This window comes from Bombina bombina, chromosome 1 (assembly GCF_027579735.1).
Source record: "Bombina bombina isolate aBomBom1 chromosome 1, aBomBom1.pri, whole genome shotgun sequence".
Taxonomy (NCBI): Eukaryota; Metazoa; Chordata; class Amphibia; order Anura; family Bombinatoridae; genus Bombina; species Bombina bombina.
In genome coordinates this window covers 301,689,115-301,714,481 of record NC_069499.1, presented here as the reverse complement: position 1 = coordinate 301,714,481, position 25,367 = coordinate 301,689,115, and the positions used below count along the sequence as shown (strand labels likewise).

Genomic DNA, 25,367 nt, shown 5'->3' with positions numbered 1-25,367 from the left:
TAATGTAGTTTAAATAGGTGGCGGCGGGGTAGGGGCTCACATTAGGGGGTAATGTAGTTTAAATAGGTGGCGGCGGGGTAGGGGCTCACATTAGGGGGTAATGTAGTTTAAATAGGTGGCGGCAGGGTAGGGTCTCACATTAGGGGGTAATATATATAATATAGGTGGCGGCGGTGTAGGGGGCTCACATTAGGGGGTGATACAGTTAATATAGGTGGCGGCGGGGTCCGGGAGCGGCGGTTTAGGGGTTAATATATTTATTGTTAGGAGTGAGAGGGGGGATTGCGGATAGAGGGGTATACGTGCCGGTCTATGTTTGGGAGGCGTGTTAGACAGTAATGGGAGATTTAATATTTTAGTCAGTTTTTGTAGGCGGCGGCAGTTTCTAAAGTGCCGTAAGTCACTGGCGACTCCAGAAATTTGTACTTATGCAGATTTCTGGACATCGCTAGTTTGTCAGACTTACGGCACTTTAGCAACTGCCGGCGCCGTATATGTGATAGCTCGCTGTGCGAGATGAAACTATGGGCGGCGCATGTTTCCACGCTTGCGTCAAAACCTGCGCCGTATATCGGATCGCGCCCCAGATAACCAGATATTATATCGGTCTCCACTTCCACAGATGACCATGAGCAGGTGCTGTCTTTTGGTGGAAATTGATTAAAGGGATAGAAATGTCAAAACTGAAATGTATTTGAGTACATTTCATTTTTAATAGAAGCATTTTTGCAATATACTTCTATTAGCAAAATTATTCTAGTAAGAGTTATTAGTTTTTTTAGCAGCATACACACATATGCTGTGAGGATCTGTGCACCAGTATTCAAACATTACACCATCTCAGCAGTAGCCTGTAGGATACAAATTAAAGGGACACTAAACCCAACAATTTTCTTTCATGATTCAGAAAGAGAATACAATTTTAAAAAAGATTCCAATTTACTTCTTTTATCTAATTTGCTTCATTCTTTAGATATATTTTGTTGAAGAAATAGCAAAGCACATGGGTGAGCCAATCACACGAGGCATCTAAGTGCAGCCACCAATCAGCAGCTACTGAAGCCTATCTAGTTATGCTTTACCGCAAAGGATATCAAGAGAATAAAGCAAATTAGATAGTAGACGTAAATTAGAGAGCTGTTTAAAATTGTGTGCTCTTTCTAAATCATGAAAGAAAAAAAAATGGGTTTTATGTCCCTTTAAGCCTTCACAGACACAATACACACCACCACCAGCTTTCTAAGCTTGAATACCAGGGCGTGGACCTGATATGTGCGTATGTCACTGAAAAACAGTATTAACCTAATAAACTTACTAGAAGCATTTTTGCTAATGGATGTATATTGCAAAACTGCTTCCATTTAAAATGTAAATGCCCCCATGCTTATTTCAAGTTTGACCTTTCTATCCGTCCAGCTATCAAAAGCTGATAACAGGACTCTAAGCTTCACAGCATTAGGCAACCCAGGTGGTGTCACACAAATTAGGAACCCTAGGTGAATATCTAGATCGTCATATCCTATTACTACCCATAGAAACTGCTTCAGATCATTCTGTATATCAACTGTTCCAAAGCATTTCAATAGCACAGCACACTTCAGTGTGACAAACAGCTCAATCAGTTGTGCATAGGTGCTACAATAACATATTTATTGACTATAGTGATGGGTGAATGTTGTAGTTTTGACATTTTGAATTGCAGAACAAATATCAATTAAATATTTCTTTATACAAATAGTAACATTGGAAAATTGAACTATTAAAAAATTTAAATTTGATTTCCCTAGATTACTATTCGAGATATGAGAATCAACATTAGAATAAAGTCTGAGATGAATATTTGAATGTTGCAAATAGGAAAAGTGAATTGTAAATGTGAAAAGGACATTGGAGTATAAGAATTACATGTTCTAATTTTCTAATTTGATTAAAGTATGTCATCTTTGCATTACTCACACTGAAACTCTATGGGCCAGATTACAAGTGGTACGCTATTTAGCACTTTCGCTCGGGTGCAAACACAGCTGTAACTAAACTTTTAAGGCAGGCGGGTTAGCGCACGTAGTACAAGTTAAAAGTAAAATGTAGGACCGCGGATATTGCAGCCGAGCTAACTTTTTCTCTCCATAAACTTCTATGGAGAGTGCAAATAAAAAAAAACTAACACCTATTGCTTGTTTGCTAACCCGACCTCGTTTAACCAAGTGCGCTATACCAGACAGGAATTATGCATATTTTACATTCCAATCACAAAGAAGAAAATGTTCTATTTATATTTCAATAGATATTTCTATATATATAACTAATTATAATTTTTAAAATCTATCTATCTCTCTATCTATCTGTATAGGTATATACAGATACAGGTATCTGAGTGGAAAATGTGTATATGCATACTGTATGTTATACATATACATTTGTTTTTTGTTACTAGAGTCTGAGGACGGGGGTTATTCCCCGAAAACGTTAACTCAATAAATTGGTTTATTTGCATTACGGTGAGTGCACCCTTTGGACATATATATATATATATATATATATATATATATATATATATATATATATATATATATATACCGAGATCAAAAGAAAAGGCACTCCATAAATAATAGCAACTCCCAGGGTGCACTTTGAAAAATATCAAAAATATCAAGCACAGAAAAGGCACTCGCTGGTTAAGTATACTGCTTTTGTAATTTTTCAAGCTGTATCGTGCATTTGATAAAGGGGGCGCAATGCCTCCGAAACGTCATGCTATTTTAATGTAACTTATTAAATGTTATGTTTTACTTAACCAGCGAGTGCCTTTTCTGTGCTTGATATTTTATATATATATATATATATATATATATATATATATATATATACATACATACACAGTATCTCACAAAAGTGAGTACACCCATCACATTTTTGTAAATATTTTATTATATCTTTTCATGTGACAACACTGAAGAAATGACACTTTGCTACAAAGTAAAGTAGTGAGTGTACAGCCTGTATAACAGTGTACATTTGCTGTCCCCTCAAAATAACTTAACACACAGCCATTAATGTCTAAACCGTTGGCAACAGAAGTGAGTAGACCACTAAGTGGAAATGTCCAAATTGGGCCCAAAGTGTCAATATTTTGTGTGGCTACCATTTTCCAGCACTGCCTTAACCCTCTTGGGCATGGAGTTCACCATAGCTTCACAGGTTGCCACTGGAGTCCTCTTCCACTCCTCCATGATGACATCACAGAGCTGGTGGATGTTAGAGACCTTGCGCTCCCCCACCTTCCGTTTGAGGATGCCCCACAGATGCTCAATAGGGTTAAAGTCTGGAGACATGCGTGGCCAGTCCATCACCTTTACCCTCAGCTTCTTTAACAAGGCAGTAGTTGTCTTGGAGGTGTGTTTGGGGTCGTTATCATGTTGGAATACTGCCCTGCGGCCTGTCTCCGAAGGGAGGGGATCATGCTCTGCTTCAGAATGTCACAGTACATGTCGGCATTCATGGTTCCCTCAATGAACTGTAGCTCTACAGTGCCAGCAGCACTCATGCAGGAAAGACCATGACACTCCCACGACCATGCTTGACTGTAGGCAAGACACACTTGTCTTTGTATTCCTCACCTGGTTGCCGCCACACATGCTTGACACTATCTGAACCAAATAAGTTTATCTTGGTCTCATTAGACCACAGGACATGGTTCCAGTAATCCATGTCCTTAGTCTGCTTGTCTTCAGCAAATTGTTTGCGGGCTTTCTTGCGCATCATCTTTAGAAGAGGCTTCCTTCTGGGACAACAGCCATGCAGACCAATTTGATGCAGTGTGCGGCGTATGGTCTGAGCACTGACAGGATGACCACCCCACCCCTTCAACCTATGGCAGCACTCATACATCTATTTCCCAAAGACAACCTCTGGATATGACGATGAGCACATGCACTCAACTTCTTTGGTCGACCATGGCGAGGCCTATTCTGAGTGGAACCTGTCCTGTCAAACCGCTTTATGGTCTTGCCCACCGTGCTGCAGCTCAGTTTCAGGGTCTTGGCAATCTTCTTATAGCTTAGGCCATCTTTATGTAGAGCAACAATTCTTTTTTTCAGATCCTTAGAGAGTTCTTTGCCATGAACACACCTGCTCCCCATTCACCCCTGAGACCTTGTAACACTAACGAGTCACATGACACCGGAGAGGGAAACTGGCTAATTGGGCCCAATTTGGAAATTTCCACTTAGGGGTGTACTCACTTTTGTTGCCCCTGGTTTAGACATTAATGGCTGTGTGTTGAGTTATTTTGAGAGGACAGAAAATGTACTCTTTTATACAGGCTGTACACTCACTGCTGTACATTATAGCAAAGTGTAATTTCTTCACTGTTGTTACATGAATAGATATAATAAAATATTTACAAAAACTTGAGGGGTGTACTCACTTTTGTGAGATACTGTATATATATATATATATATATATATATATATATTTATTTATATGTGTCTGTATGTGTATATATGTATGTATATACATGTATACACATATAAATACAAAAATACACACAAATATATATATATATATATATATATATATATATATATATACACACGCATATTTCAGCTGTTTGCAATGAACAAATCAAACAAAAGCAATTGAAAAAGCTCAAAATGATGAATGCTTCAAGTGTTTTTTCCCCAAATTCACCTGAAAATTTAACTTTTAATGAATTCTGCAGTCTCAAAATGAATCAACCCCTTCATGGCAAGCATCTTTAGTACTTAGTAGAACACCCTTTTGCTGTTATGACCTGCTGCAAACGAGATGCATAGCCAGACACCAGCTTCTGGCAGCGTTCAAGAGGAATCTTAGCCCATTCCTCATGAGCAATGGCCTCCAGCTCAGTAATATTCATGGGTTTCCGTGCTGCAACCGCCTTCTTCAAATCCCACCAGAGATTTTCTATGGGGTTCAAGTCAGGTGACTGTGATGGCCACTGTAGAATCTTCCAGGACTTATTCTGCAACCAAGCCTTGGTGGAAATTGAGGTATGCCTTGGATCATTGTCCTGTTGGAAGGTCCAATGAAGCCCAAGCTTCAGCTTCCTCACAGACGGCATGACGTTGTCTCCTAGGATTTCCTGATACTTCATTGAATCAATCTTGCCTTCCACACGCTGCAGGTTTCCAGTGCCAGAGGATGCAAAGCAGCCCCAGAGCATCACTTATTTACCACCATGCTTAACTGTAGGCAGTGTATGCTTCATTCTTCTTCCTCCAGACATACCGCTGATTCATCGGGCCGAAGAGTTCTAGTTTTGCTTTATCACTCCACAGAACAGAATCCTAAAACTTCTGTGGCTTATTTATATGATTTTGAGCATATTGGAGCAGACTTTTCTTGTGCTTTAGGGTCAGTAGTGGTGTATGTCTCAGAGTTCTGGCAAACTGAAAGCTCAGTGCCTGCCCACTAAGTCTTGCTGCAGGTCTGTTGCAGTCACTCAAGGGTTTTTCTCAGCCTGCCTTCTCAGAAATCTGGTTACAGCCATTGATAGCTTCCTTTTTCTGTCCTTTCCATGTAGTGTAACCACTGTTCCTTTAACTTTGAACTTGCGAACTATGCATCCAACGGTGTCTCTAGGAACATTCAGTGCCTTCACTATCTTTTTGTACCCTGTTCCTTGTTTGTGAAGGACGATGATCTTTTCTCTTAACTTTTTGGACCATTCTTTTGACTTTGCCATATTTCTAACAAGCAGTCAAACGTGACCCTCAACAAACCCCTAGCCAGTTCAGTTATTTCATGTGCTCTAGCTAAAGCACACCTGCTGCAACTAATGAAGTCCTTGATTAGTTGCATCAGGTGTGCTTGAGACAACACCTGTTTTGTATAATTGTGCTGTTGTGAGGGATTCTATTCAAGGGGTTGAATACTGCAGAATTCATTAAAAGTTGCATTTTTAGTTAAATTTGAGGAAAACACTTGAAGCATTTGTTGTGTTGAGCTATTTCAATTGCTTTTGTTTGATTTTTTCATTGCAAATATCTGAAAGTCTGTAAATCTTCACAATAAACCTGATTTTCAAAGGGGGTTGAATAATTTTCATTACAACTGTAATGATCTATCTATCTATCTATCTATCTATCTATCTATCTATCTATCTATCTATCTATGTATAGATATATATTGTACAAAAAATATCATATATATGTAGAAATATTTATGAATAATTAGAACATATTCTGCTATGTGAAGAACTTTGAAATGTGAAATATTCATATTTTCATGTCGGGTTTGAGCAAGAGTGGGGTATTAGTTTTTGTTTTCCACTTTTTTTTCTCCAATGACTTCTATGGGGGAAAATGCTTGTCTGGTTAGCGCAAGAGCAAAAACTTATTACTTTCAACCCATAATATGAGCGCAACCTGACGCACGCAAAAAGCTTACTTCTAGCGCAATTAACTCTGAAGCGGGAGTGTTAAATAACGCTCCACTTTTAATCGGGCCCAAAAGTTTCAGACTGTAACTGTGTTTCTTCTGGATGCATTTCCCTAGCGTGTTATTTATTTTTCTGCATTCTTTTTTTGTGCAAAGTTTGGTTATTTACTCAGTGACATTTCTAGAGCAATGAATTATATAAAGAGATGCAGGGCATATTTACACTGTTCAGGAATCAATATAGAATTGTATTGTTTCTTCTCATGCAGCAAAAACTGTGAAACATCTGAGAAAAATCTTTACTAGCAGAATCTATTAAACAGTGGGAATCTGCGACCCACCAGAGCCGCCCACAGAAAGGTGTCATTAATTGGTTTGGACACTGGAGCAAACAGAATGATATTAATTCTATAGAAGCAAGAAAGGTAATCACAGTCTACTGTAATCTTATTTCTTTTTAATTTGTGCACCTTCAGAAATAATAATTGTTTTCATTCACAGAGTCAGTGAAATAAACTTCCAAACACAAAAGTAACTCCTTTCCCTTATCACTGAATACACCACTCACTCTAACCACAGAATAAAACATATTTCCTTAACTACAAAGCAGTGCGCCACATCCTTTCTATGTTTGAGAACCATATTCATTTATAAAACTCACAGAATTAATCGCTAACACTTTTACCCAGTACAGAGTGGATGCACTCCACTCCCAGAATCCTTTACTTTTAATTTGTATTTATTCCTAGAACAGAATGTATCCCTTCCTTATAGTAAAACTACTCAAAAATGTTACTTCTTAAAGGGATATGGAGCCCAAAATGTTTCTTTCGTGATTCAGATAGAGAATGCGATTTTAAACAATTTTTCATATTATAATTTTTTCTTCTTTTTCTTGGTATCTTTTGTTGGAAAGCAGGGACGTATGCTTAGGAGCTGGCCCATTTCTGGAGGACTATATTGCCGCAGTTTTGCTTGAATGTTATCCTGCCATCTAGTGCTTCATATGCCTATTTAGGTATCTCTTCAACACAGAATACCATGGGAACAAAGCAAATTTGATAATAGAAGTTAATTGGAAACTTTGTTTTAAATGGTGTGCTCTGCCTGAATCACAAAAGAAAATGTTTGGGTTTCATATTCCTTTAAATTTCAAAGAACAGCATTTAAAAATGTTAAATACATTTATGCATAAAACCTGTTTACAATTAAATTAAACAGAATATTGGTATCAACTGGGAACTTCCTACTAATGTCCATTTGCAGAAAAGGAAAAACATATCCAGTTGTATTGCTAGAAAGGTGCATCCATCTTAAACCATGACCAGAAAAAAAAACAATATTTTAAAATGCCCTCTTTAAGACTAAGCAAAAAAAAAAAAAAGAAAAGAAAAAAAGGACTACAATGTCCATTTAACTCCCAGCAAATAATCCATTTGCGAAACATACACTACCTTTATTGTGTGACACCACAGGATTCTGTGCAAGGTGTGAAAGAAATAAAATTGACTCTGTGGTCCACAGAGTCAATTTTATTTCTTTCACACCTAGCACAGAATACTTTTCTGAGCACAGAATGCATGTCTTATGCCCAGAAGAAACTCTATCAATTCAAAACCAACCCAATCAATTTCATTACAAATGTGTATATTTGTAAGTATAGCAGGAAGCTAACTGAAGTGAGAGGACAATCCAAACACACTTACCTGAGGGACACTCTCACTGTGCCACTACACACATCCCAATACCTTTTAACTAAATATTATTGACCCTCTTCCCATGGCACATCCTGGGCCTCTTATATGGCCTTTCAACATCATGGAGCCTTTTCTGATGCCACACTGCATCACTTTCAACTCTAAACTATGTGAGTATCTCTCCACATTACATTGTGTGATTGTCTCCACACCCAAAATCCCTGTAGTTACATGACTCCCTCCAATCCCCTTGTTCTGTTTCCCACCTTAAACTCCATAGGAGTGTATTTCTCATTCTTCGGAGTGGAGCTGCCTTTATAATGGAGGTGGTTGGGGGTTGCTGGATGAATGACAGTTGATTCTTGAGACTGTCTCTGACACCGCTGGCAGTATACATAGATCACGAACGTCAGGAGACTAGAGCCAAAAAAACACGATACCCCAGTGGCGATCAGGTGAATCAAACTGAACCCTGCAAGAAAAGAGGTGGTAGATACCTGTGAAAGGGCACGGTTTTGTACGGCACAATTTCTGACAAGCTGTACAGTAACAGGAAATGCTGATGTTGCCACTTGCTTGACCTCTCAGCCTCCTGAGGCCATAAGAATTAATGGACAAGAGAAAATCTGTGTTAGCTACAGTTGCCAAGCCTGGTAATTACACCCGACACCTCATTTAACAGCTCATACAGCTGCTCTGAGTAACTTTCCATCTAACTGCTCATATCTCTGGCCTGTGTGTGTGATGAGCACAGCATGGTGACTTTGTAATGCACAATGTGGCCAATCATATGGTTGGACATTTGTCCTCCCTGCTAGTGTTCATATGCCAGGAATGCTCCCAGTTTGGTGAGTGTTTATTGCTGCAGATTTTTGTATTTGGAGATCAGAACAATTTCCTAAATAAACTAAGCTACAAAGTCAATCTCATCATTAGCATAAATATATCATCAGCTAGTTTATCAAAGCAGCAAAGAGGTTAACCCTTTCCCTTAACAAGTATGATCACAAACATGCCTAGCAGACAGAGAGAGCTAGGCAGCTGCCCAATCCGCCCCATGTGACATTATCCCAGGAATGTCGTACATCTCTGTTTCTCTCAAGTTCCCTCTCAAGCATCTCATAGGATTTTCTCCCTCATTGAGTTTTTTCTTCTACGCTTTTGATTGCTGTTCAGCCGAAATGAGAAATCTCCATACTGAGCCCAGAATCTGTGTTACATGATCCTGGGATCTAATCAGATGAATAAGGCTGCTTTCAAATACTGTGCATCTGCCACATCTTGGCATCCTGCTGATTTGCTACAGACTGCGATACCTTATAGTGAACCAGTACAAGGCTTTCCTGTACACCAAACTACAAGCGCAGAATCCTTTCAAAGCTCTATTTCTTAGGCAAACATAAGGTGCCTATTCTGTATCCATGAACATATACTGCAACTTTTTTGCAACAACAAATAAATTATTTTCTTACTACGTTTTTTTAAATCAATATTATTTGAGAGACATAACATATCTAAAAGGGGGCTTACGTGCAAACTTCATACATTGAAGTTTTTTCTAGAAATGAACAGTGGTGGCTAGTGATGCAAGCAAAAATGTTTTTGACCCTTTTAAAAAATATATAATAATACAAATATATATATATTATAAATAAGTTGTTAATTACTTTACCTCCACATTCTGTGTTCTCATCAATGCTTGAAGCCGGAAGAATCACTGAATAATATATATATAAAAAAAAAGATAGATAACCAGAATAGAATAGATAGATAACCAGCAAAGAAGCAATACAATAAAAAAAAAGAGTTTCATATAAAGCATTATTTTGTTGACTGTTGTTGCTTTTGTTTAGCAGTAATGACACATACCTGGTATCTCATTGTATATACAGTCTCTGTACTGAGTGCTATTCCCAACACACTGTGAAGGTCCTGGAAGGTGGATCTCGCAGTACCTGTTGCGATACTGTGTGCCCTCTTCATTGCACATGCTCCATTCTGACCACTCAGTCCAACCCCCTAGGATTTAAATATTACAAATTTATTACAGCAACCAAAGCCATCCAGAAAATACTTTTAGTTATCTCTATCTCTGGCATCTCTGCTGTATTGTGCAAATACATGCCTTTAAGGGGCAGTCTAGTTAAAAATAAACTTTCATGATTTAGATAGTGTATGTAATTTTAAACAACTTTCCAAGTTACTTTCATCATCAATTTTGCTTAGTCCTCTTGGTATTCTTAGTTGAAAGCTAAACCTAGGTAGGCTCATATGCTAATTTCTTAGCCCTTGAAGGCCGCTTCTTATCTGAATGCATGTTGATGGTTTTTACACAACTAGAGGGCATTAGTTCATGTGTGCCATATAGATAACATTGTGCTCACACCCGTAGAGTTACCTAGGAGTCAGCACTTATTGGCTTAAATGCAAGTCTGTTAAAAGAACTGAAATAAGGGGGCAGTCTGCAGAGACTTAGATACAAGGTAATCACAGAGGCAAAAAGTGTATTAATTTAACTGTGTTGGTTATGCAAAACTGGAGAATGGGATTATCTATCTTTTTTAAACAGTAACAATTCTGGTGTAGACTGTCCCTTTAAATCAAAACAGAACTTCCGCATTTTTAAAAGATCAAATTTGTAAAATGCTTAAATATACTTTTCATGCAAACAAAATTTCTTTAAGAAGAACAGTGATCACTTTAGCCTGGTAAAGTTATTTCAAATTGTACTCAGCAAAAGAGATTAGATAAAAGGAAAATGAAGGTTTTAAAATGACAGCACCAATTATTTTATAGAAACTAAAGTACTTCATAGGAACTAAAACTTAAGACTTAGTTCTTTTATATTTAAACAACTAATATTCAAATATCAATTTAAAATGTTACTTTTTTAAATCTACATAATATTCTCAAACTAATCTGTGCTTTGAATACATCATTATATGCAACCATTATTTGCTGTTTAAGGTCCCTTTAAATTACTTTGAAACATTTATTTTTCAATGCAGTGCCTAATTGCAGATATATCCTATGCATTTCTTAAATGTCAATTCAATACACATTTTGTTTTTACTACCAGATAGTAAAGTGTACAATTGTAAAAGTCCAGTAGCCTTAGTGATTTAATCTGTCTATACACCAGAAGAAAATCATTGTCTTTGTAAAATTCTCCAATAATACATTGGAAGAAAGTTACTTTCCCTTATATGTATAAAACAAGGCTTTCTTTTTGTATAAAATACACTATGGACCTCTAGATAATTAACTACAGCTTGTGCCAAACGGATGTATTATTATAACCCACTTTAGTGTGTAGGAAGAAGGAATTTAAATTGGCTGGATTTATCAATCTTTTTTTAATACAAGTATGTCTGTCAGAGTTTTCTATACAACTTGAAACATGAAAACGATGTGTTAATGTATAAGACTGACAGAACCCCCAGAACAAAATAGATATTTCTCCTAACATTTTAGCTAAAACCAGTATATTTTTACTGTTTCTAAGAGTAAGTAATGATAAACTAAAGGCTTTATGTGCATCAATAAAAGAGGAATATAATTTTTTATTCTTCAAATGTGCCACGTTGCCCATATTCGTCAGTAATAATTCTCCCTCCCTAGTCATCAAAGAAGAGAAGATTTTCTGAAGTCTGTATTGTAAATGGGGCTCTTATGCTGGCATTTTGATAACAAGGATTAGATGTTGAGTGGCTTTATCAGAGAACTGACATAAGCTGTACTATTATTTCTTTTCACTTGGAAGGCAAAATCTTTGATACAGATTAGAACCTGCTTGTAAAGTCAGAACCCTTTTTTCTGCAGCTGCTGGTTTCCTGCTCCATGATCTGAATGTGCAAATCACATCAGTCTGTATAAATTTAATATCTTTCTGTGCATGGACAGCAGCTCAGTTTAGTGCCATAACAGAGCATAATGTGGCCATGTGTAGGCGTTAATCAGAGTTTACTATTTGTGTGAGTTTTCAGTAACACAAACCTAACATATCTGGGTGTATGTGTCTGTAGTATATCTCCTACCTATGTGCGGTTTAAGTAACACAAATATAACATATCTGGGTGTAAGTCTGTAGAACATCTGCCTGTGTGAGGTTTCAGTAACACAAACATAACATATCTGGGTGTATGTCTGTAGAACATCTGTCTGTGTGAGGTTTCAGTAACACAAACATAACATATCTGGGTGTATGTCTGTAGAACATCTGTCTGTGTGAGGTTTCAGTAACACAAACATAACATATCTGGGTGTATGTCTGTAGAACATCTGTCTGTGTGAGGTTTCAGTAACACAAACATAACATATCTGGGTGTAAGTCTGTAGAACATCTGCCTGTGTGAGTTTTCAGTAACACAAACATAACATATATGGGTGTATGTCTGTAGAACATCTGCCTGTTTGAGGTTTCAAAAACACAAACATAACATATCTGGGTGTATGTCTGTAGAACAACTGTCTGGGTGAGGTTTCAGTAACACAAACATAACTTATCTGGGTGCAAGTCTGTAGAACATCTCCTGCTGTGAGGATTTAGTAACGCAAACATAACATATCTGGGTGTATGTCTGTAGAACATCTGTCTGTGTGAGGTTTCAGTAACACACACATAACATATCTGGGTGTATGTCTGTAGAACATCTCCTCTGTGAGGATTTAGTAACACAAACATAACATATCTGGGTGTATGTCTGTAGAACATCTGCCTGTGTGAGGTTTCAGTAACACAAACATAACATATCTGGGTGTATGTCTGTAGAACATCTGTCTGGGTGAGGTTTCAGTAACACAAACATAACTTATCTGGGTGTAAGTCTGTAGAACATCTCCTGCTGTGAGGATTTAGTAACGCAAACATAACATATCTGGGTGTATGTCTGTAGAACATCTGTCTGTGTGAGGTTTCAGTAACACACACATAACATATCTGGGTGTATGTCTGTAGAACATCTCCTCTGTGAGGATTTAGTAACACAAACATAACATATCTGGGTGTATGTCTGTAGAACATCTGCCTGTGTGAGGTTTCAGTAACACAAACATAACATATCTGGGTGTATGTCTGTAGAACATCTCCTGCTGTGAGGATTTAGTAACACAAACATAACATATCTGGGTGTATGTCTGTAGAACATCTGCCTGTGTGAGGTTTCAGTAACACAAACATAACATATCTGGGTGTATGTTTGTAGAACATCTGCCTGTGTGAGGTTTCAGTAACACAAACATAACATATCTGGGTGTATGTCTGTAGAACATCTGCCTGTGTGAGGTTTCAGTAACACAAGCATAACATATCTGGGTGTATGTCTGTAGAACATCTCCTGCTGTGAGGATTTAGTAACACAAACATAACATATCTGGGTGTAAGTCTGTAGAACATCTCCTGCTGTGAGGTTTCAGTAACACAAACATAACATATCTGGGTGTATGTCTGTAGAACATCTCCTGCTGTGAGGATTTAGTAACACAAACATAACATATCTGGGTGTAAGTCTGTAGAACATCTCCTGCTGTGAGGTTTCAGTAACACAAACATAACATATCTGGGTGTATGTCTGTAGAACATCTGCCTGTGTGAGGTTTCAGTAACACAAGCATAACATATCTGGGTGTATGTCTGTAGAACATCTGTCTGTGTGAGGTTTCAGTAACACAAACATAACATATCTGGGTGTATGTCTGTAGAACATCTGTCTGTGTGAGGTTTCAGTAACACAAACATAACATATCTGGGTGTATGTCTGTAGAACATCTGTCTGTGTGAGGTTTCAGTAACACAAACATATCTGGGTGTAAGTCTGTAGAACATCTGTCTGTGTGAGGTTTTAGTAACATAAACATAACATATCTGGGTGTAAGTCTGTAGAACATCTGTCTGTGTGAGGTTTCAGTAACACAAGCATAACATATCTGTGTGTATGTCTGTAGAACATCTCCTGCTGTTAGGATTTAGTAACACAAACATAACATATCTGGGTGTAAGTCTGTAGAACATCTCCTGCTGTGAGGATTTAGTAACACAAACATAACATATCTGGGTGTATGTCTATAGAACATCTGCCTGTGTGAGGTTTCAGTAACACAAACATAACATATCTGGGTGTATGTCTGTAGAACATCTGCCTGTGTGAGGTTTCAGTAACACAAACATAACATATCTGGGTGTATGTCTGTAGAACATTTTCTGCTGTGAATATTTAGTAACACAAACATAACATTTCTGGGTGTAAGTCTGTAGAACATCTGCCTGTGTGAGGTTTCAGTAACACAAACATAACATTTCTGGGTGTATGTCTGTAGAACATCTGCCTGTGTGAGGTTTCAGTAACACAAACATAACATATCTGGGTGTATGTCTGTAGAACATCTGTCTGTGTGAGGTTTCAGTAACACAAACATAACATTTCTGGGTGTATGTCTGTAGAACATCTGCCTGTGTGAGGTTTCAGTAACACAAACATAACATATCTGGGTGTATGTCTGTAGAACATCTGTCTGTGTGAGGTTTCAGTAACACAAACATAACATATCTGGATACATGTCGGTAGAAAGTCTCCCACACTCCATATCTGCACAAGTTCATGAATCATTTATCTGGAAACAGTCTGACTTCTGTAGCTTTTTGTTTACTTACAAACAAATTAAAAAATCGCTGTCCTCTAAACTTTTTCTATTGTGATTCATATAGAGCATGCAATTTTAAGCAACTTTCTAATTTACTCCTATTATCAATTTTTCTTCGTTCTCTTGCTATCTTTATTTGAAAAAGAAGGCATGTAAGCTTTTTTTGGTTCAGACCTCTGGACAGCACTTTTTTATTGGTGGATTAATTTATCCACCAATCAGCAAGGACAACCCAGGTTGTTCACCAAAAATGGGCCGGCATTTCAAATAAAGATACCAAGAGAATGAAGAAAATTTGATAATAGAAGTAAATTATAAAGTTGCTTAAAATTTCATGCTCTGGCCTCTAGTTATTAAGGTCTGGCGAACCTGATCCGACACTGCAGATCAGGTCCGCCAGACTTCGCTGAATACGGCGAGCAATACGCTCGCCGTATTCAGCATTGCACCAGCAGTTTACAAGAGCTGCTGGTGCAACGCCGCCCCCTGCAGACTTGCGGCCAATCGGCCACCAGCAGGGGGGTGTCAATCAACCCGATCGTACTCAATCGGGTTGATTTCCGGCAATGTGTGTCTGCCTGCTCAGAGCAGGCGGACAGGTTATGGAGCTGCAGTCTTTGTTACCGCTGCTTCATAACTGCTGTTTCTGGCGAGACTGCAGGCTCGCCAGAAACACGGGGCATCAAGCTCCATACGGAGCTTGTTACATATGCCCTGATATCTGAATCACAAAAGAAAAAATTTGGGTTCAGTGTCCCTTTAAACTTGTAAGGTTACAATGAGATAACTAAGTCGCCTAAAATTATGGTTGCTGTGGGGTATTTACCAAAATATTACCGGCAAACTGCCGAAGATCATAATGTTTCATTTAAAATGTTGCCTGTGGTGCCGATTTATCATTAAAATGTTATGTGTTGATAATGTTTATGCACCTAATGGATTATGGTTAACCCCTTGGCTGCCAGAGGGGGCAGTATCACATTGTGTTTACACACACACACATATACACAATAATTGTTTAGCACTATAAATGTAAGCAAAGTTGGCATTGTTTTTCAGAGCACAGAAATACCATTTGAAGGATTCTTATCTAATATCCTCTGATGTGGCCATTTAGGGGCAAATACAAATTACATATAAATAAATAAATAAATATAAATTACTTTCTGCACTGATTAAATACACACTGTACAGTTTATTGCAAGGTCAGAATTCTGAATTCTGCAGAATGCTCTCCAGCCTCTAAACAGGCAGTGAAAAAACACAATTTTCTGAGGTTAGTTACATGAAAACCTTGTAAAATAAAAAATAAATGTAGATGCCAGTTTTTGTTTTCATTTTTTTTTTTTTTACTGTACTTGATTAAAGATTTTATGGGGGATATAAAATGAATGTCCCTTTATTAGGCCAAACACCAATCATAATCCTAAAGCCTACTCAGGTGCCAGAATAACTTTTTAAATGGTGCAACATTTCCAAATGCAAAATTTTTGCATGGCGCCAGTTTACTCTGTGACATATTGGTTGTTTCTGCAGATTAAGTACTCAGTGTTTGTTTAGAAATAAATGTAACTCCTATCGAAATCACTTTGCTGCCTTTAATTAATTTCTATAAAAATTTGTAATTACCATGGCTGACAAGAGCCTCATTACAGAAAGAGATTTTGTAATTTATTCCGAACAAAACACTGAGGAAAATAAAGGCGCTGCTTCAAACAAAAAAACGCCATAAAAGATTTTTTTTATAATCACTTCAGTCACAGAAACATCATTTTATTATGTGAATAATTATAGTTTATACTGAACACTGTATGATATTTTGCTGCAGAATAGAAACTGCAGAGGGCAATACCTGCAAAACTAGAAGACAAGAAGATATCTGCAGTTTTTTATGACTAGAATGTGTGTTCTTTAGAAAGATATTTACCGCAGGTAGCAACTAAACCTGCCCATTTAGGACTAGATTACAAGTGGCACACTAACGTTAGCACACGCGTTATTAAAATGTCGTGCCCGCATTAAGTTGCTTGTGTATTACAAGTTAAAAGTAAACGCAACCGCACAAGTGCATTAGACACTACATAAATACATTCAAATAAACAGTTACACTTATATATACATTAATAAAATTGTTCACATAAATATAAAAAAGTTATAAGGGTTAAAAGGAATATGGTTTATGACAAGGTATTTGAATATAATGGGCTATATTGTGAATATATACATACATATACATGTCTAAATATGTGTATGTATATATATATATATATGTATATCTATATATATATATATATATATATATATATATATATATACATACACATATGCATACATGTTTATATGTGTATATACATACATATATACACTTTCCTCTCAAATACCTGAAAACAAGAAAATAATTTTTAATACATTTTATTATTAAACTAGTCCTAAAGCCTGTGTACACGGGCCATTTTTTGCAATACAGCCGTTCCACCCCTTGCTCTCTCTCTATCCCCCCTCTCTTTTGCTCTCTCTCTCCCCCTCTCTTCTGCTCTCTCCCCCTCTCTCTATTTTGCTCTCTCTCCCCCTCACTTTTGCTCTCTCTCCCCCCTCTCTTTTGCTCTCTCTCTCACCCTCTCTTTTCCTCCCTCTTTTGCGCTCTCTCCCCATCTCTTTCGTGTTCTCTCTCTCTCCCTTTCTTTTGCTGTCTCTCCCCCTCTCTTTTGCTCTATCTATCCCCCCTCTTTAGCTCTCTCTCTCCCCCTTTATTTTGCTCTCTTCCCCCTCTGTTTAGCTGTCTCTCACCCTCTCTTTTGCTCTCTCTCTCCCCCATTTAGCTCTCTCCCCTCTTTTTTGCTCTCTCTTCCCCCTCTCTATTGCACGCTCTCTCTCTCCTCTTTTGCTCTCTCTCCCCTCTCCTTTCCCCTTTCTCCCCCTCTCTTTTGGTCTCTCTTCCCCCTCTCTATTGCACACTCTCTCTCTCCCCTCTTTTGCGCTCTCCCCCCTCTCTTTTGCTCTCTCTCCCCTCTCTTTTCCCCTTTCTCCCCCTCTCTTTTGCTCTCTCTCTCTCCTCTCTTTTGCTCTCTCTCCCCTCTCTTTTGCTCTCTCTCTCCCTCCTCTCTTTTGCTCTCTCCCTTCCCCCTCTCTTTTGCACTGTCACTCCCCCTTCTCTCTTTTGCTCTCTCTCCCCCTCTCTTTTGCTCTCTCTCCCCCCTCTCTTTTGCTCTCTCTCCCCCCTCTCTTTTGTGCTCTCCCCCTCTCTTTTGCTGTCTCTCTCCCTCTCTTTTGCTCTCTCTCCCCTCTTTTGCTCTCTCTTCCCTCTCTTTTGCTCTCTCTCCCCTCTCTTTTGTTCCCTCTCTTTTGCACTCTCCCCTTCTCTTTTGCTCTCTCTCTCCCCCTCTCTTTTGCTGTCTTTCTCCCTCTCTTTTGCACTCTATATTCCCCCTATTTTGCTCTCTCCCCCCTCTCTTTTACTGTCTCTCTCCCTGTTTTTTGCACTCTCCCTATCCCTCCTCTTTTGAGCTCTCTCGCGGCCCCGCCCACAGCACGCCCGTCCCCGTCCACATCACGTTCGGACCCGCCCGCATTTCACACCCGGTCCAGAAGCCAGGAGGTCAGTATGTAGAAGGCCAGGTGTTTTTGTCCAAACACACTTGGCCTTTTATATTATAGGATAATGTGTTTTGCTGTGAGCATACTGTAGATATTTTAAATTCCAATGTTCTTCACTTAGGGGAAAATGTTCTATGTATGTTTTAAAAAGATATTCCTATATATATATGTGCTTTTGTGACGAAAATCTGATTTTTGTTTAATTTTAACAAAACTAATATCCGAATGAATGCACAAAAAGAATTAAAGTAAACGAAAAATAACTGACGAAAATTGCCAGTATTCATTGTTTACTTTATTTTTTTTAACAGGTTAATACTTACCTTAGCGCGCTCTCCAGAGGACATTAAGGTAACATTTAAAGCTACAGGTGAACTTTTCACCTTCAGCTTTGAAGTAATTTACATTCATTTTAACAAAAACAAATGTAAATGTTTAAGAAAAATTGAGTATTCGTTTAGTTTTAAACGAAACGAATACCGAATAGTGCAGCCCGAATATTCAGAACGAAAATGTATCCCTAGTATATATATTTATATGTATATATATATATATATATATATATATATATATATATATATATATATATATATATATAGGTATTAATATTTTTTTACAAAAAAATACATCAGAAATATATATTTAAAAATAAATAGAAAATTGTATCCTATACAAAGATATAAAATCCCGAAGTTTGCCCGTGCACAAACATTTTACTTTCAACTTGTAATACAAGCACTAACCTGCCTGTTAAAAGTTTACTTCTGGCGGCATTTCCACACAAGCGAAAGTGCTGAATAGCGAGCAACTTGTAATCTGGCCCTTAGTGGTCTGAGGATTATGAAGGGGCTTATGCTAGGGGAACCTATGGCCACTGTAGTAAACTCACATTTTTTTTTTCTTTTAATATTCAGATAGAGAATTTAAAACATAATACCAATGTATTTCTATTATGTAATTTGCTTCATTCTCTTGGTATCTTTTGTTGAAAAGCATACCTATGTAAGCTTAGGAGCAGCAGTGCACTACTGGGAGCTAGCTGCTGTTTAGTGGCTGCAGATATATGACTCTTGTTATTGGCTAATCCATTGTGTTCAGATAGCTCCCAGTAGTGCATGTCTGCTCATTCAACAAAGGATACCAATAGAATGAAGCAAATTTGATAATAGATGTAAATTGGAAAGTTATTTAAAGCTGGATGCTCTGTCTTAAAGGTAAATTAAACACAAATGTTTTTTCTTTCATAATTAACACATAACACTGCTTTATTTACTCATCATATCTGCTCGCACCTTCTTAAAGATGCCCCTTTGTGTTCTAAAATCATACAGATATTCATTTTTAAAGTTTTGAATGGGAACAGTATTATTATAGTGGACATGGGTGTTGGATTGTGGTGTTGGATTGTTGATTTCACTTTTTATTATTAGGGCTCAATTTATCAAACTGGGGCGCACAGGGGCATACATATGCGCACCTGTCCGCCCCAACTCGCCTCTGTCGGGCAGCAATCCGCTGCCAGAATTTAAGATTGCAAGTGAGCAATTGCCAGCGCACAGCCAATCATGCGTGAGCAGGAGCTGTTAATCTTCCTGATCAGACGAGACCAGGAAGATTGAAATTCTCCACCTAAGAGGTGGAGAAGAGGTTAGGAAGCAGCGGCTTAAGGGGACACTGAACCCAATTTTTTTCTTTTGTGATTCAGATAGAGCATGCAATTTTAAGCAACTTTCTAATTTACTCCTATTATCAAATGTTCTTCATTCTCTTGGTATCTTTATTTGAAAAGCAATAATCTAAGTTTTTTGGTGAACAACCTGGGTTGTTCTTGCTGATTGGTGGATACATTCACCCAAGTGCTATCCAGGGTACTGAACCAAAACTTTGCTGGCTCCTTAGCTTAGATGCCTTCTTTTTCAAATAAAGATAGCAAGAGGACAAAGAAAAATTGATAATAGGAGTAAATTAGAAAGTTGCTTAAAATTGCATGCTCTATCTGAATCACGAAAGAAAACATTTTGGGTTCAGTGTCCCTTTAATAACTTCTGACTGCAGGTTCTCTTGTGAGAACCTGCAGTCGTAGGCCGGTGAAGGACTTGATAAATCGAGACGTTAGTGTAAAAGTGCTTATTATTATTTATTAACTTTAATTGATTAAACAGGTAGCATTTGTATTTGTTTAGTGATGTTACACCCTAACATCATGCAATTTGACGGAAATAATGTCCGTGTGAGTTTGCTTATACACAAAAATGTTCTATTCTAAAACTTTTTAGGGTACTTGTTAAAACTGTGATGATCATTGTTGTTTGGGATTTATCAAGTACTTTTTGGTGCAGAAGGTAAAAAATAGCTGCATAAATATATGTATGAATTTGTATTGTGATCAGCCAAACAGTACTGGCACAAATAAACTTTCATGATTCAGATAAGGCATGTAATTTTAAACAACTTTCAAATTTACTTTTATTACCAATTTTGCTTTGTTCTCTTGGTATTCTTAGTTCAAAGCTAAACCTAGGAGGTTCATATGCTAATTGTTTAGACCTTGAAGGCCGCCTCTAATCTGAAAATATTTTGACAGTTTTTCACCACTAGAGAGCGTTAATTCATGTGTTTCATATAGATACCATTGAGCTCAGGCACGTGAAGCTCCTAGGAGTGAGCACTGATTGGCTAAAAATGCAAGTCTGTCAAAAGAACTGAAATAAGGGAGCAGTTTCCAGAGGCTTAGATACAAGGTAATTACAGAGGTAAAACATGTATTATTATAATTGTGTTGGTTATGCAAAACTGGGGAATGGGTAATAAAGGGATTATCTACCTTTTTAAACAACACAAATTCTGGCGAAGACCACTTTTCATCAAAATGAGAATGAAAAAAGTATTGCAGATCATTATTAAGCGACAGATTGTGATCAACCCATATATGTTTAACCCCCACAGAGGAGTTGACACATAGCTAAAATCAATTACAGAATCCTGAGCGGAACACAGGCTTGTGAGCCAATCAGGGACAGCATATGTGTGTAGCCAGCATTCTTCAGCTCTGCAGTGAAAACACATTGCTGCTCTAGAACTGATGTTAATTATGTGTTTAAGCCCTGTGTTGGGGGTTACACACATAGGTGTAGGCAATAGAATAATACGAAAATTCTCCAACACATAAGAACATTTTCTTATTGCTGTTTTATGCATCCAACATGTTTTCTTAGTGTCATCTGTAACACTGCTAACATACAGGGCCATTAGAATCTAATTAGATTATTTTTTTTTACAATACAAATTTTTCTTTCATGATTCATATGGAGCATGCAATTTTAAACTAATTTCTAATTTACATTTTGTTGAAAAGCAGGGACATATGCTTAGGAGCATGCACATGTCTGGAGCACTATATGGCAGCAGTTTTGCAAGAATGTTATCCATTTGCAAGAACACTAGATGGCAGCACTATTCCCTGCCATGAAGTGCTCCAGGTGCCTACTTCTTTAAACAAAGAATATTATGAGAATAAAGCAAATTTGAAAATAGAAGTAAATTGGAAACATGTTTAAAATAATATGCTCTGCCTGAATCACAAAATCATTTGTTTGGGTTTCATATCAATGATTTGGGAGCAATAGGGTGTTAATGCTTAAAAACAGAAGTCTACAAGAGATATTCAAAACACAGCGCTTTCAATGCTTATGCACATGGCCACGCTGAACAGACGCGTTTAATAGGCGTAGCATGACACCAAGTTAGTAAAGGGAGTAGTCATGTTGAGGGTATTTTGATGACGTATTTCCTGCTCCTATGTTCTCCAAATATTCTATTTATTAATTGTGGCACAAATCAGCAATCCCTGTTTGTCTATTGGGGTGCAGGACCCTCAGCTCATCTCGGTTCTCCAGAGGTGAGAAATATATGAAGGGAAAATTAGCAAAAATAGTTCAGGGTGGGGATTAAAGGGATATTCCAGCCAAAATTAGAATCCACATGAATGCATTACAGTTTTGAATAGAAGCGTTTTTGCAATATACATGTATGTAAAAACTCTAGCTGTTTCAAAAGAGTATTTAAGTATGCACCGTGCACCAGCATTTTAAACACAGCACTAGGTCAGAGAGCCTAAGGTGCTTGTACCATCAGGGGCTTGCTGACATGATACAAGCACCTCTGGTGCTCTAAGCAGCTGCAGTATTTTAAGTGCTGGTGCACTGTGAATATCTAGCTAAGCTTCACATGCACGTGCAGAGAAAAATGTTAACACTAAAATAGTCATAACTTTTATTAGAAGCATTTTTGCGAATACATGTATATTGCAAATATGTTTCTTTTCAAAGATGTAATTCATCTAAGTACATTTAAATTTTGACCGGAATGTCCCTTTAAGGGCAGCAGATTATATGATGCCTGGGGCAGCGCCAAAAGTATATTGCGCCAGTGCACAGAAAATCTTCTGCTCATGTTATCAGCTGCATTATCAGCAAGTAATTAACTAGGGTTCGAACTTATATTTGTAAAGGTCAGAATCACAAAATGCTCCTCCCATCCAGCACGGAGTTACCTTCACATGGGTAAGTGTTGCACAAAGCCTCCTCTGTGTGCAGGCCAATGCAGATGTCTCCTCCGTTGGATGGAGCAGGGTTCGTACAGGTGCGAGTGCGCTGGTAATGGCCCCCACCACATGTAGCTGAACATTGCGTCCAAGAAGACCAGCAGGACCACGATCCCTTGACTAAAGCGTGAATAAGAGACAGATATGTGTCATGGAAAGCTCTGCATATCATACTGATTCACATTTTCTATGCAAAACTAATCTTACAGGTCACAAAATATTACTGAGGAATGAAAGTCATGAATCATACAAACCATAGACTCATTGTCTTGGTTTTAATCCCTATTACCGGTTTTTAAATACAGTCAATGGTTGTCCAATGCTTCTTAACTTTTTTGTAGCAAGTACCCCTACTAGCAAAATTATTAGCCGTACATCAAATGCAACATGAGGCTGTTGTGCATATCCCACAAAATGGCTACAGGTGTATTTTTCTATTTTTTTTTAAATCCAGTTTTACTCAATGGAAATGCAGAAAATCTTAGTAAAGAATAGATAATAAAAAATATAGACAGAAAGCAACATATAGAGAAAACACACACAGAATCAAATAAAGTTCAATATTATGTCATTTATATTTGAAAACAAATATTATATGGAAAGTAATATTCATGTTACCACATTCACATTTCTGCATCTAACCATCACATATGCAGCTTATCTGAATAAACACATTGTGATACACTTGGGTATAGAACACTCTGACACATTTTATCAGGGCATATTTTCACTGTGGCCCTATATCTGACATGTGTCTTTGTGACACCTTTCCTCGTGCTATACACTTTCCACGAGATAAACTTTGTATCAGTGTTTCTCAACTCCAGTCCATATCCAGTGACAGTGAGTGAGCAGCAGATTATTCAGACTGGTAAAAAGTAATGGCCTTGATTACGAGTTTTGCGTTAGAGGGTATGCAATGCTAACGAGCAGTTTTCCCTCACCGCTCACTTACCTGCAGCGCTGGTATTACGAGTTTTCAGAAACCCGTCGTTAAAAGACAAGAAGTGAGCGTTGAGCAAAATTTTGCTCCTTACCGCACTCCAATACCAGCGCTGCTTAAGTCAGCGGTGAGCTGATCGTACGTGCTCGTGCACGATTTCCCCATAGGAATCAACTGGGAGAGCCAACTGAGAAAAAGTCTAACACCTGCAAAAAAGCAGCGTAAAACTCCTTAACGCAGCCCCATTGATTCCTATGGGGAAACAAAAGTTAGGTCTACACCTAACACCCTAACATGAACCCCGAGTCTAAACACCCCTAATCTTACACTTATTAACCCCTAATCTGCCGCCCCGACATCGCCGACACCTGCATTATATTTATTAACCCCTAATCTGCCGCCCCGACATCGCCGACACCTGCATTATATTTATTAACCCCTAATCTGCCGCTCCGGACACCGCCGCCACATACATTATACTTATTAACCCCTAATCTGCTGCCCCCAACATCGCCACCACCTACATTATATTTATTAGCCCCTAATCTGCCACTACGGACACCGCCGCCACCTACATTGTATGTATTAACCCCTAATCTGCTGCCCCCAACATCGCCGACACCTACATACTATTTATTAACCCCTAATCTGCCGCCCCCAATGTCGCCTCAACCTACCTACATTTAGTAACCCCTAATCTGACGCCCCCAACGTCACCGCCACTATATTAAAATTATTAACCCCTAAACCTAAGTCTAACCCTAAACCTAACACGCCCTAACTTAAATATAATTACAATAAATCTAAATAAATATTACTATCATTAACTAAATTATTCCTATTTAAAACTAAATACTTAACAATAAAATAAACCCTAAGCTAGCTACAATATAACTAATAGTTACATTGTAGCTATCTTAGGGTTTATTTTTATTTTACAGGCAAGTTTGTATTTATTTTAACTAGGTAGAATAGCTATTAAATAGTTATTAACTATTTAATAACTACCTAGCTAAAATAAATACAAAAGTACCTGTAAAATAAAACATAACCTAAGTTACAATAACACCTAACCTAACCCTACAATTAGATAAATTCCCTAAATTAAATACAATTACCTAAATTAAATTAAATTAGCTAAAGTACAAAAAAACAAACACTAAATTACAGAAAATAACAAATTACAGATATTTAAACTAATTACACCTAATCTAATAGCCCTATTAAAATAAAATAAAAAACCCCAAATAAAAAAAACCCCTAGCCTAAACTATCAATAGCCCTTAAAAGGGCCTTTTGCGGGGCATTGCCCCAAAGTAATCAGCTCTTTTACCTGTAAAAAAAATATAGAAATACAAACAACCCCCCCAACAGTAAAACCCACCACCCACACAACCAACCCCCCAAATAAAATAGTATCTAAAAAAACCTAACCTCCCCATTGCCCTGAAAAGGGCATTTGGATGGGCAT

The 25,367-nt window shown here is 37.8% G+C and overlaps 1 protein-coding gene across 2 annotated transcripts in view; it reads right to left on the bottom strand.

Moving 5' to 3' along the window:
- The window catches only part of SEMA5B (semaphorin 5B), a 754,887-nt gene that overhangs the window by 26,398 nt on the left and 703,122 nt on the right, over positions 1-25,367 (bottom strand). For both annotated transcript variants that reach the window (XM_053698073.1, XM_053698072.1), the window contains 4 exons: positions 22,903-23,073; positions 9,987-10,136; positions 9,790-9,834; positions 8,384-8,589 (listed from right to left, as the gene is read on the bottom strand). In XM_053698073.1, the coding sequence (XP_053554048.1) occupies positions 8,384-8,589; positions 9,790-9,834; positions 9,987-10,136; positions 22,903-23,073 (572 nt within the window). The remainder of the gene's footprint in view (positions 1-8,383; positions 8,590-9,789; positions 9,835-9,986; positions 10,137-22,902; positions 23,074-25,367) is intronic.